The following is a 12624-nucleotide window of genomic DNA, read 5'->3' as shown; positions in this document are numbered from 1 at the left end:
ACGTATCAGCACCCCCAAGCTTAATTCCTACTCGTCCTTGAGTAGGTAAATGATAAAAGAAATAATTTATGAAGTGTGAATGCTAGCAAAGTGCATAAGTTTGATCAATGATAATTTCAATCACTTTTCCTAGCATCATAACAACAACTCTTTCTCATAAAACTTATCATGATAAAGTAGCAATTGAAAACATAATTTTTGTTGTGGAATGCTACCTATCATATTCATCACATACTCTTTTCTTTTGTAGCATGGACATTTGGACTTTTATATGGTTCGAAACAATAGTCTAGTTTTGACATGAGAACTTAAATACTCAAGCATATCAACAAGCAACAATGTCTTTCAAAATATCAATGCTAAAATAAGTTATCCCTAGCCCATCATGCTCAATCATTGATCCATTCATGAAATACACTCGCATATTAGCTACACCCAATGCTCAAGTACGCTCATAGTGCCTCCTAGTCGGCACTTTATAAGAGAAGATGGAGACTCAAATTAAAAATAAAAATTGCATAAAGTAAAAGAAAGGCCCTTCGCAGAGGGAAGTAGGGATTTGTAGAGGTGCCAGAGCTCAAAGCGAAAATTGAGAGATAAAAACATTTTGAGAGGCATACTTTTCCCAACAACGAAAACGACTTAGAGCTCCCAACACTTTCCATGCTAGATATATCATAGGCGGTTCCCAAACAGAAAATAAAGTTTATTTCTTTTTCCACCATACTTTCACTTTCCATGGCTAGCCGTATCCACGGGTGCCCTCCATACCAACACTTTTCAAGGACTGAAGTTGTTGGCGGAGATACACGGAGGGATATGTGGCTCCCACATAGGGTCGAGGGCCCTTGCCGGCAAGGCATTCCGGCAAGGTTTCTTCTGGCCCACTGCCCTCCAGGACGCAACGGCACTAGTAACCAAGTGTGAAGCGTGTCAGTTTCATTCGAAGAAGCTTCATCAACCAGCTCAAGCCCTTCAAACAATTCCTTTCTCCTGGCCGTTTTTGGTATGGGGGCTCGACATACTGGGCCCTTTCCCCCGCGCTGTCGGGGGCTTTGAGTACTTGTACGTTGCAATCGACAAGTTCACGAAGTGGCCGAAGGTGGAAGCAGTGAGGAAGGTGACCGCACAGTCAGCCGCCAAGTTCTTCAAGGGGCTAGTCTGCCGTTTTGGTGTGCCAAACAGAGTCATCACCGACAACGGCACGCAGTTCACAAGCCACACCTTCATGCAATACATCCAAGACCTCGGCAACAAGGTCTGTTTCACTTCCGTGGCACACCCACGGAGCAACGGCCAGGCGAAGAGGGAAAATGCTGAAGTACTGCGAGGCCTGAGGACCAAGACTTTTGACAGGCTGCACCAGAGCGGAAGGCGCTGGATTGATGAGTTGCCGACCACTACTAGGAAAAACCCTATACACAGAAGTTTATCAGTAGCGCGGTTTAAAAATGGGCGCTACTGCTAATTAGTAGTAGCGAGGGGTATAAAAACCGCGCTACTACTAAGTTGATAGTAGTAGCGAGGGGTATAAACCCGCGCTGCTACTAAATGGTCTCCAACAATGCCCCCGGGATAGGCCATAGTAGTAGCGAAGGGTATAAAACCGGGACGCGGAGGAATTGATCCCGAGCTCATATGCTCCCGCATGAACAGTAATATCAAAAAAATATCAAAAAAAATTCAAAAAATTCCAAATTTTTTTTGGGAGAAACATTGACAAAAGTTTTAAGTGCCTGCAAAAATTCGTCGTGAAATCACATTCCTAGAAGGCATGGCAAAAAAAAACAAAAACAGTACTCTGAAAAAGCTACTTTCAAAAGCATTTTGAAGCACTGAATTTTTTTTTTGCCACGCCTTACAGGAATGTGATTTCATGATGAATTTTTGCAGGCATTTAGAACTTTTGTCAATGTTTCTCTCAAAAAAATTGGAATTTTTTTAAATTTTTTTGATATTTTTCCGATTTTACTGTTCATGCGGGAGCATATGAGCTCGGGATCAAAAGATGACTTTCGATAAAACCGACGCTACTACTAAGTAAGTAGCAGTAACGCAGGTAAGACCCCCACGCTACTACTAAGCGTGTCCACCCCGGCCCGATCCACGCTCCCACCCCACCACCACCTCCCACCCGGACCGTCCCACACCACCCACCCCCCGTCTGTCTCAAAAAAAAAAAAACACCACGCAGCCCGATCCAGATCCCCAACCTCCTCTCCTCTCCCAACCCACTCACCGCCGGCCTCCCTTCCACCTCCTCTCCTCCGTCCGTCCGCCCCCATGCCCCCCGCCGCGTGCGCCACGCCGGCGGCCGCGCGCCCGCCGCTCCCCGTCTCGCGCCGCTGCCCGCCCTCGCCCCCCTCCGCCGCGCACGTGCCTGCCCGCCGCGGCGCCAGCTCCTCCTCCGCTACGGGCATCACGGGGCAGGACGGGAGCTACCTGACGGAGCTGCTCCTCTCCAAGGGGTACGAGGTGCACGGCGATGGTGGCGCCGGCGCGGGGGCGGGGGCGGTTCGTGGTGGAGAAGAGCAGCGTGAGGGTGCTGGCGCCGGAGCACATCCGGGGCCACCACGACGCCGCCATCGGCAACTTCGGGGTGCCCGACTACGGCGGCACGCTCACGGGCGTCGTGCTCTACCCGGACAAGAAGGCCACCGGATGCGCCGAGTTCCCGGCCAGGTTCAAGTCCAAGACCGGCCGCCCCGTCGACCTCCTGCTCGACCGCGGAGGTACACACGCCACACGCTCACCAGTTACCTTCAGCCATTAACCCTGCTGATTTGATTGATTGATTGATCGATTCCTGGCTTCGGCTAATTCTCACGGGGAAGACATTGCTGATGCGCGACTGTGCGAGCCTGAATTGTCCGACGATTTACGGTGCCACCGCATTTAGTTTTTCCATCGGTGATGTGTTAACTGGGAAGGAAGCTACTGATGGGAGTTAGTACTACTAATATATTAGCCTATTACGTACACATGCTAATTAATTTAGTGCTAGTAGTATTACTTTAATCCTGTTGATGTAGATATATCTCCAACTCAGATATGAGAGATTTTCAAAAGCTTCTTAATCTGCGGAGGGGGAAGGGACTTTACAAGTGGAGATCAATTTTGCCGTGTTCCATTTAGTTAGATATTTTGTACTAAAAGGTAGAATTAGGCGACTTTTCTTGGTCCAATATATCATGCATAACTAGTCAAAAAATTGAATACTAGCGAAATTTATTTTAAAAAACACCAAATTCAAATGCAACCTGTGGGAACGCGCCAAATTCAAATGGAATTAGTACTCCCTCCAGAGTATAACGCACCAAACTAATATTTTCCTGATAGATTATCTTCAGTTTGTTCCCCTTTGGTCTGCGTCAACAGTTTCAGATATCTGCCTAACCTGCCAACTCTGAACCCAGACAGCAAGAAGAGTAGATTCAGACATGGATGCAGTATAAAAAAACAGCCATTGCATTTGTTGGTGCCCATTTAATTTGATCCGGAGCTTCCGGGGGCACGCCCAGATCCTGGAGCGAGTCGATGCCGCACCCGGACGAGCGCGTGGAGTACGAGCTCTGGACCAACAGCAACGACGAGTGCAGCCCCCGGTGCGGCGAGCAGGTGGCCTTCGTGCGGAGCTTCCGGGGGCACGCCCAGATCCTGGAGCGCGGCGGCTACGCCCGGTTCACGCCGCACTACATCACCTGGTACTGCCCCGAGGCGTTCCGGCTCACGCGGCAGTGCCAGTCGCAGTGCATCAACCACGGCCGGTACGTAGTACATGCACACGCACGCCATTGCCGGTCTAGGAAGCTTTCTCTGGTCAAGAGTTTGAAACGATGTTGTTGGTTGTGCAGGTACTGCGCGCCGGACCGGGAGGAGGACTTCGGGGAGGGGTACGAGGGGAAGCAGGTGGTGGTGGAGAACCTGCGGCAGCTGTGCGTGCACCGGGTGGCGAACGAGAGCGGGCTGCCGTGGGCGTGGTGGGACTTCGCCATGGACTACAAGCTGCGGTGCTCCATGAAGGAGAAGAAGTACAGCAAGGCGTGCGCGGAGGAGGTGGTGGCATCGCTGGGGCTCTCGCTGGAGAAGGTGCTGGCGTGCATGGGCGACCCCGACGCCGACGCCGACAACGCCGTGCTGTCCAAGGAGCAGGAGGACCAGATCGGGCGCGGGTCAAGGGGGGACGTCACCATCCTGCCCACGCTCGTCATCAACGACGTCCAGTACAGAGGTATGGCTGGCATATATGGTATGTTGGTATCCATCAGTGGCATTTTGCATGACCATCTTGGCACATTGCAATGGGAATATTTAAACCAGTACAGTTCTGAATTGCTATTAACCTACATATTGAAATGGTGAATATGTTAGCACATATTTCTCATACGTGAAGAGCATCAGTTGAACTATAGTCCTCTGATTAAATGAATAAAATGAGTGTTGGCCTGAAGCTTTTGCTTGTTCATTCGTAGGATTCATCAAGGTGTCCAGTGAACTGTCCATTATTCTTGCCTATTTGCTTTTCAGGTATTAGGCATTTTGTACTGAAGCAAACTTGTCTGTTTTCGATTATGATAGCAAACTTGTCTTTCTGTATTGTGTGATACATTCTGAATATATGTTATCTTGGTATCCATCAGTAGCATTTTGCATTACCATCTTGGCACATTGCAATGGGGGTATTTAAATCAGTACAGTTCAAAATTGTAGTTGGTGAATATGTTGGCCCATGTTTCTCATACGTGAGGAGCGTGAGTTGAACTACAGTCCTACAGTTAAATGAATGAAATGAGAGTCTTGGCCTGTGTTGGCCTGAAGCTTTCGCTTGTTCATTTGTATGATCCATCAAGGTGTCCAGTCAACTGTCCATTCTTCTTGCCTATTTGCTTTTCAGGTATCAGGCATTTTGTCCTCAGCATAATGAGGTCACTATCCTTGAGTTAAACAATTGACATCATATATGATGTGACGCAATGCCCGGTGTGTATCTGGGCCATCTGGCAAAGGCAAGAGATACCCTACATGATTCACACAAAATAGGCTTCAGGACAAGCATTGTAAGTATTGTATTGGCTTCTGTTTGTTTGCTACGTTTGACAAATTGCTGGCAGAAGGGATGGTATATCTATCTTCAGGCTTCAACAGCCAAAAGTATATTATATAGTCTAAAATTCTACTCTGATCGTGCCGGAATCGTCATGGCGAAGCTGCTGCTCGTTCTCTACCTCTGTCACCCCAGCACATGGGTAAGCAGTCGACCAGACACCCCGAGCCTGAGAGATGATCAACATTCAGATATACTTGATTCGATATGTGGCCAATTCTGAATCTGAATCTTAATGATGTTTGGGTTTCAGAGTGCGGGGAGCGGGGCACGTGTACGATGGCTTCCTCCGTCCGCTGGTGCCGAGGCACAAGGACGACATCGACCGGTCCAGTTGGAGCTGAGTGCGAGAGTGAGGGACGTGACTGTGTCGCAACTCAAGGGGGCGGCTGCCGTCAGTCAGGTGTGGCTCTTCGAGGCTATCCAATGTGTTTCGTCGCAGCTGCTGGCCGCGATATCAGGCCGGGCAGGCGCCGCACATTGACGAGTGGTCCAATTTTCGGATCGGGCCATAACAACTTACATAGGTAGTTGCTTATGTAACTGTGCGATAGAATGGAATTATACATGAGTTGCTGCTACAAGGAGGAACGTAGTTGCTTATGTAACTGTGCGATAGAATGAAATTATACATGAGTTGCTGCTACAATGAGGAACTGAAGAAGTTACGACAACTGTGTGATAGAATGAATTTGGTTGATTTTATTTTTTTTAATTCCTAATAAGTTAGTAGTGGCGTGGGGATAAAATGGCGCGCTACTAGTATTTATGATACTAGTAGCGTTGGGACTATAGACGCGCTACTATTTCATTAGTAGTAGCGCGGTTCACAATAGCAGTAGCGCGGATTGAACCCTCGCTGCTACTAACAAAGGTAGTAGTAGCTGTAGCGCGATACTAGTAGTGCGAGTACCCGCGCTACTAGTAGCCATTTTACCCGCGCTGCTAGTAGCCTTTCTCCTAGTAGTGGGCGGTTCTTTGGTCAATCAGAACGACGCCAAATCGAGCCACCGGCCAGACACCCTTTGCCCTGGTATAAGGGGCAGAAGTAGTTCTCCCCACATAACTCACATATGGGTCACCTTGAGTGCTCGCTTATGACGAGCTTGAGCAAGAGCAATTGCGGCAAGATGACGCAACGCTCCTCGAGGAAGATCGTCTTCGGGCGGCTGTGAGAGCAGCGCGCTACCAGCAAGCCGTGCGCCGCTACCATAGCCGCAAGGTTCATGCCTGAAGCTTTGAGGAAGGTGACCTTGTTCTTCGGCACGTTCAGTCGGCCAAGAATTCCAACAAGTTGACGCCGAAGTGGGAAGGCCCTTATCGGGTAATACGAGTCACCAGGCCTGGCGCAGTCCGCCTGGAGACCGAAGATGCTATTCCAGTGAGCAACTCCTGGAACATCGAACATCTTTGTAAGTTTTACTCATAAGGCGCGGTTGCCGGGCCCCCCGGCAAACCACCTTTTGTACAAGCCTTGCCGACGAGGCATGTAACCATTTGTACAAAGCCAGGCGCAGACCCTAAGCATAAATAAATGAAGAGCTGGCGCCCTAAGTTTTAGCATGCATGCTAGGTTGAGTCTCTCCCTCGGTTAGGGTTGATAGTGCTTAGCGGTGACTAACCCCTAGCATAGAGGTCGAGTGCGCGTTTCTCTGTTCCTTTCCATCCTCTTTGGTTCGCAGGGTACATGGACGTTTCTGCTGAGCTGTTTGGAAGAAAGAGAACGGGCCGGCGCTCCGACCTCGGCAAGCCAAGGTTGCCGGGGGCTGCAGATACAAGAATCCAACCACGGCAAGCCAAGGCTGCCGGGGGCTGCAGATTCAGATAAGTCTTTTATCCTCTATTGTGCATTTCCGTATGAAGTTCAGACATATGAAACCTCGTTTTGCTCCTAGACCACCGTGCACCCCCGTTTTCCTGTACCCAAGTCCTTGGGTCGGAGCCGGGTCGTAGTCGCGGTGTCAAGGAAATAAACGAAGGGCCTAACTCTACTTCGCCCCTGCCTCCGCCGAGAGCGTGAGAATGGTCAACTGAAGTAAGGGGACGACAAGGCCTGTTGTCGGGCGACAATGTTTATCTTGAAAATAACAAGGATTCATTCCTTGGCATGGGCCTCGCTCACACACAAAGAACCTGGCAAGCACCCTTTTTCATTAAAAACATCCCATACAAGTACAGTTCATACGGAATAAAAAACATGAGCAAGGGGATTACAAGTCTTAAAATTAACAAGTGCCCACAGGCTTACAAACTAAAAAGAGATAAGATGCCCGTAATCCCTTTCTTGTCCCTCTCCTCAGAAGGTGGAACAAGATAGCAGGAGGGCAAAAAGAGTGCCTAGGCGAGGTGCGAAGAGCAGAAGGCACCAAGAGAACATCCCAGTGCCGGGAAGGAAGCTGGAAGATGAGGCAGCGGGCCGGCAATACGCGACGAAGGTGTCGGTGCCCGCGTGCTCCGACTTGACGGCCGCCGCCCGCCTTCTTCGCCTTCTTCGACCCTCCTACGCCAGCCGCCCAAGGAGTCGACTGGGAACGCGCCGATGGAGAGCTTGACGAGGAAGGCCCTCGGCAGGGCGCGTGGCCGAGGGAGGGGCGACGCGGTCAGTCGGAGTCGAGGTCGGCGTCCCGCCGCTCGACGCCCTCGTCGTCGCTGTCGCCGTCCTCCTCGTCACTCCCGCTTGAGGAGGAATCTTCATCGTCGGAGGAGCTCTCCACGCAGCACTTTAGGCAAGTTCCAAGATCTCCAAAGACCTTGACGGAGAGCAGGCCGTTCTCCATTAACTTGAAGTAGAGAACGAGCCCCGCCGTCAGGCCGTGGACACGAGCGAACGTCTTCCATCCGCGACGGAGGTACATGACGTGGGGAGCGGGGAAGTCCACGTCGACCCGCTTGTTGCCGTTCCCGCAGCAACTCACGTGCAGCCTGAGGGTCTGTGGCGGATCGAGCTCCATCTCCCGAGCAAACGGGGTAGGGAGACAAAGACGATGGCGCGGTGGCCGGCGCAGCCTGATGAAGAACTCGCGAGGCTGGTCCCCAACGTGGCCCTCCATTGGGAGAGGCATCACCGGCGGAGGCAAGGCCGGTGCGCCGCCCCGTCCCCCTCTTCCCTGAGCGCCACGGCGACCTCGGCCTCGCCCCCTCCCCCTTCCTCCCGTGGCCGGATCCGTCGCCGCGAGCTCTTGGGGAGGAGGGACGCGCTGTCGAGCAGCGACCCTCGCCGCCACCATCGAAGGGCCAGCGCCTCCTCTCGCCATGGCAGATAGAAGAAAGAAGCCAAAGTGAATGGAGGCGGATGATGAAAAGATGTGGGATACCATCCCCCTTCCCCTTCTTATAAAGGGACGGGGTCGGGGCTCGGCCGCCCCACTCGACCAATCCAGCCATCGGGGGCGCAGGGAATCGAGACCAACCCGCTGTCCCAATCAGCAACGGCCCGGTTTCCCGCCTCCACCGCCTGCCACTTGCATGGGGGATTCATGGCGAGCAAGCAGAATCGATGGGACGGGTGAGGCGACTGTTCCCCACACTGTGATCGTAGGGTGCAGACGCCTTAAAGACCACGACCCGAGTCCACTCAGTAAATGAGCCGCGCCTCTGTGTCTCCCTCTTTTTATGGGGAAGGCACGAGCCGCCTCTTTACCACGATGTGACGCATGTGTGCAGAGACCGCCCCACGCATGACCCCCACGTCACGCACGACCCTCCACGTCACGCGTTCAACGCGGGTCGTGGGGAAGCGCAGCGGACGGAAAAGTTACTACGGTAAAAAATCCGCCCCACCTGCCCGCGCACCGTTCTGGGCCTAGCCCAACAACGTGTCGTGCTTATGTGTGGCCCAGGCCCGGGGGCTCCTGTCGGTGTACAAAAGTAGGGGCTCTTCTTTTTACCCCTTTACTTGTGCACGGGCAGTCGGAGCCGCGCCCACGACCACACCAAGCAGGGCAGAGGAGGGAAGCCGGAGCACAAGACAACGAAAGGAACGCCAAGACCAAGAGACACGAAGAGCAAGGGGGCGAGGTGGACTCCCCCGGCAAGACCCTTGCCGGGGCGGCCTCCGCGGCTCCGGCAAGAGCCTTGTCGGGGCAACTTGCCCGATGCCAGCAGAGTGTGCCACCCTTGAGCCCACGGGTTCCAACACCACCAACAAACCACATTGGAACCAAGGCTCGGGAGGCACCTCTGTGGTGGCATGCAGATCTTCGTCAAGATCATAAACACACAAGATCAGATGAGGACCAGAAGACGACGACCCTTGGCGGGATCCTAGCCGAGGAAATCCACGAGACCCCCGGCTAGCGCCTTGCCGGGGACGACCGCGACGCCGTGGCAAGACCCTTGTCGGGCCCCCGGCAAGGCCGTTGCCGAGGGCATCAGCGGGACCACAGCTAGGCCTACGCCTGCCAAGACACCACCGCCGTCCCCATGCAGCTGCCAGCTCAACCAGCTGAGCAGGCACCTGCGTGGCGACGAGCGACCTCCACAACCGACCCAGCAAGCACCTATGTGGTGGCATGCAGATCTTCGTGAAGGCTCCACCACCGCGCCAGCCCAGCAGCCAGCCAACGTGGTGCCACGGCGCCTTGTCAGCTCGGACGCGTGTCAAAGCCAGGCGAGGCGGCGGCAGCTGGGACGTGCTTCCTTGCCGTCCCTGATAAAGCGAGAGGGGCACGTCGGCAGCGCGTTAAATGCATTTGTCCGACGGTGCCAGAGGATAGACTCATCCACTGTACACCTTTCCACCTCCTGTGTGCCACTGTGGCAACCCCTTTTGTCTATAAAAGGAGGCTCGAGGCGACCAGGAGAAGGATTTAGATCTTTTGGGCAAGTTACACCCCGTAGCTAGCTCAAGAACACAAGAACACTCAAATACATCCACCAAAGCAGGACTAGGGTATTACGCATCTCCGCGGCCCGAACCTGGGTAAACGATCTGTGTGCTTCCTGTCAGACCCGCTCTTTCCACAACCCCGCGCCCGCCAACCGTAGAAGGGATCCCAGTGATTCCATAGGTGTCGATTTCCCCCGACAAGTTTGTAGTATTAGAGCAAATTACCACTAGTACTTTAAGTTTGAAGTATTAACGTACAATGTCGGTAAGAGCATCCTTTGGGGGCTTTGAGCGTCGACTAGCATGTGTGCCCGTATGCGTTTTTTTGCGTTAATCATTAGAAGATCACAAAACACACGGTTTCTATGCCGCACCCGTCTGTGTATTTTTGCGTTAATGACCCATAAGTCAGTTACCTGTGCGATATCCTAATAAACCAGGCGTACCATTGACCGAAAAAATCAAGTACATGTGTACATTTTTTTGGAGACGGGATCTGCCAACTTTCTTTTTTCTCGCACACGAGTATTTTACGCTCTTCGTTTGCGTTGAGTGTTTCCCCCGCCCAAGTTTCAAGTTTCGCAACGAAATTTTCATTAGGCGCACGATTTCAGAATTTATTCCTCCAACCACATCCCCTTTCCCTCAGTATCCCCCTCCCCTCCCTCACGCCTCCCCCTACCGGCATCTTAAACTGCCTCTGCCGCAACCACAACTTCAACCACATCTACGTTCTGCTCGGATCCAGTCAGGTAACCCACCGATCTCTATCACGTCCTAGGCCTGATTGCTTAAATGGCGCCTGCGAAACATCCTCATGCCTCCAAATCCCCCCTGCCAGGAGCTGGTGGCAGTCCATGGCGCGATGGCCGCTATGCATGTTGACCCGGAGGAACACCTCGCCTCCGCCGCCGCCGCCGACGTGGTGCAGGCTCTGGCCCAGATGAAGCCCCCTAGCGACTACCCCCCAGGACTTAACAGGTAAGATCTGACCAGCTAAATCTTACCAATACCACTTGCAATGGCTATGATTTGTACGGTTGATGTATTAAGCATGTTCGTGCCTTGTTTATTTCAGTACTACACACTGTGTGATGTTCAAATATTACCATGTCCATCTCAATTTCACCAATACCAGCAACAAACTTACAATACATGACTCAGGATATCACTAGAGATGCTGCCCATTTGCTATTTTTAGTGGATGCTAACCCTGTTGCACTTAACATGCTTGTCCATGTACTTACGCAGGGTCATAACGGCCGATGCTTTTGTTTGCCGCCGAGGTGAGCTGCATCCCATGTCTTACAGTATTTCACATAATTTGTGCAATTGCAGTTTAACTTCTACCATTTACTGGTTGCCTGTAGGTACACATGTCAGTGGCACTGATCAACGCTTCGACCCGGAGAAACAACTTGCCTCCGCCGTCGCTGACTTTAGGCGAGCTCTGGCCAAGATGAAGTGCCCCAGCAACTACCTCTCAGGACTTACCAAGTATGTACTCACCAGTTCAATCTTATCAATACCAGTTGCAATTAATGGCTATGTTCTGTACGGTCGATGTATTAAGCATGTTCTAGTAAACATGCCTAACACGTTTTTGCTACTTTCCCTACCTTTTTATAGACATCTGGGCCATTCTCTGCTCTGTCAGCACCTGCCTTGTGATGTTTAACTATGCCAATTGCATTTTTACCAGTATACCGATTTCAATGTCTATTAAGCCTGTTGCAATTAGCAGTTGAATCCATTTTTAAACAGTTGTATTTCAATGGCTACAAACTTACAAAACATGACTTAGGATGCTGTTAAGCCTGTTGCAATTAACAGTTGTATCCATTTTTTAATCTGTCCATTTGCTACCATGCTACACTCCGCAATGAAGATATACTAGAGATGCCGCCCCATTTGCTATTTTTGGTGGATGCTAACCCTGTTGTACTTAACATGCTTGTCCATGTACTTACGCAGGGTCATAACGGCCGATGTTGTTGTTTGCCGTCAAGGTTAGCTGCATCCCATGTCTTACAGTATTTCACATCATTTGTGCAATTGCAGTTTAACGTCTACCATTTACTGGTTGCCTATAGGTACACATGTCAATGGCACTGATCCACGCTTCGACCCGGAGGAACAGCTCGCCTCCGCCGCCGCTGACTTTGGGTGGGCTCTGGCCAAGATGAAGTGCCCCAACAACTACCTCTCAGGACTTACCAAGTATGTACCCACCAGTTCAATCTTACCAATACCAGTTGCAATTAATGGCTATGTTTTGTACTGTCGATGTATTAAGCATGTTGTAGCAAACATGCCTAACACATTTGAGCTATTTTCCCTACCTTTTTGTAGACAACTGGGCCATTATCTGCTCTGGCAGCACCTGCCCTGTGATGTTTAATTCTGTCAATTGCATTTTTATCAGTACCGGTTTCAATGGCCATTAAGCCTGTTGCAATTAACAGTTGTCTCCATTTTTAAAGAATTGAATTTCAATGTCTACAAACTTACAAAACATGAATTAGGATGTTGTTAAGCCTGTTGCAATTAACAGTTGTATCCATTTTTTAATCCGTCCCTTTGCTACCGTGCTACTCTTTCGAAATGAAGATATCACTACAGATGCTGCCGTTTTATTACCATTTGCTATTTTTGGTGGATGTTAACCCTGTTGTAGTTAACTTGGCTTTCC

At 51.2% G+C, this 12624-nt stretch overlaps 1 protein-coding gene across 9 annotated transcripts; it reads left to right on the top strand.

Annotated features, from left to right (window-relative positions):
• The first annotated feature begins 2454 nt into the window (after nt 1–2454).
• Nucleotides 2455–5778, top strand: LOC109744947 (vacuolar-sorting receptor 1). Of its 9 annotated transcripts, none has more exons than XM_020304087.4 (7): nt 2468–2732; nt 3417–3767; nt 3855–4231; nt 4473–4527; nt 4895–5057; nt 5208–5246; nt 5358–5778. In XM_020304087.4, the coding sequence occupies exons 2-5, from the start codon at nt 3538–3540 to the stop codon at nt 4950–4952; spliced, it is 720 nt and encodes a 239-aa protein (XP_020159676.1). In that variant the 5' UTR covers nt 2468–2732; nt 3417–3537; the 3' UTR covers nt 4953–5057; nt 5208–5246; nt 5358–5778. The 9 variants fall into 9 exon arrangements, with proteins under 9 accessions (XP_020159675.1, XP_020159676.1, XP_020159677.1 ...); XM_020304088.4 differs by having other exon boundaries at nt 5186–5246; XM_020304089.4 differs by lacking the exon at nt 4473–4527.
• The last annotated feature ends 6846 nt before the right edge of the window (nt 5779–12624 follow it).

The sequence above is a fragment of the Aegilops tauschii genome, chromosome 2 (genome assembly GCF_002575655.3).
Source record: "Aegilops tauschii subsp. strangulata cultivar AL8/78 chromosome 2, Aet v6.0, whole genome shotgun sequence".
In the NCBI taxonomy this organism is placed as follows: domain Eukaryota; kingdom Viridiplantae; phylum Streptophyta; class Magnoliopsida; order Poales; family Poaceae; genus Aegilops; species Aegilops tauschii.
This window is presented reverse-complemented; position numbering and strand designations above follow the sequence as displayed.

Coding starts and splice junctions, on each gene's coding strand:
- LOC109744947 (XM_020304086.3), top strand. CDS start 3,538: ATGCCGCACCCGGACGAGCGCGTGGAGTACGAGCTCTGGACCAACAGC. Junction 3,768..3,854: donor CAGTGCATCAACCACGGCCG/GTACGTAGTACA, acceptor TTGGTTGTGCAG/GTACTGCGCGCCGGACCGGG.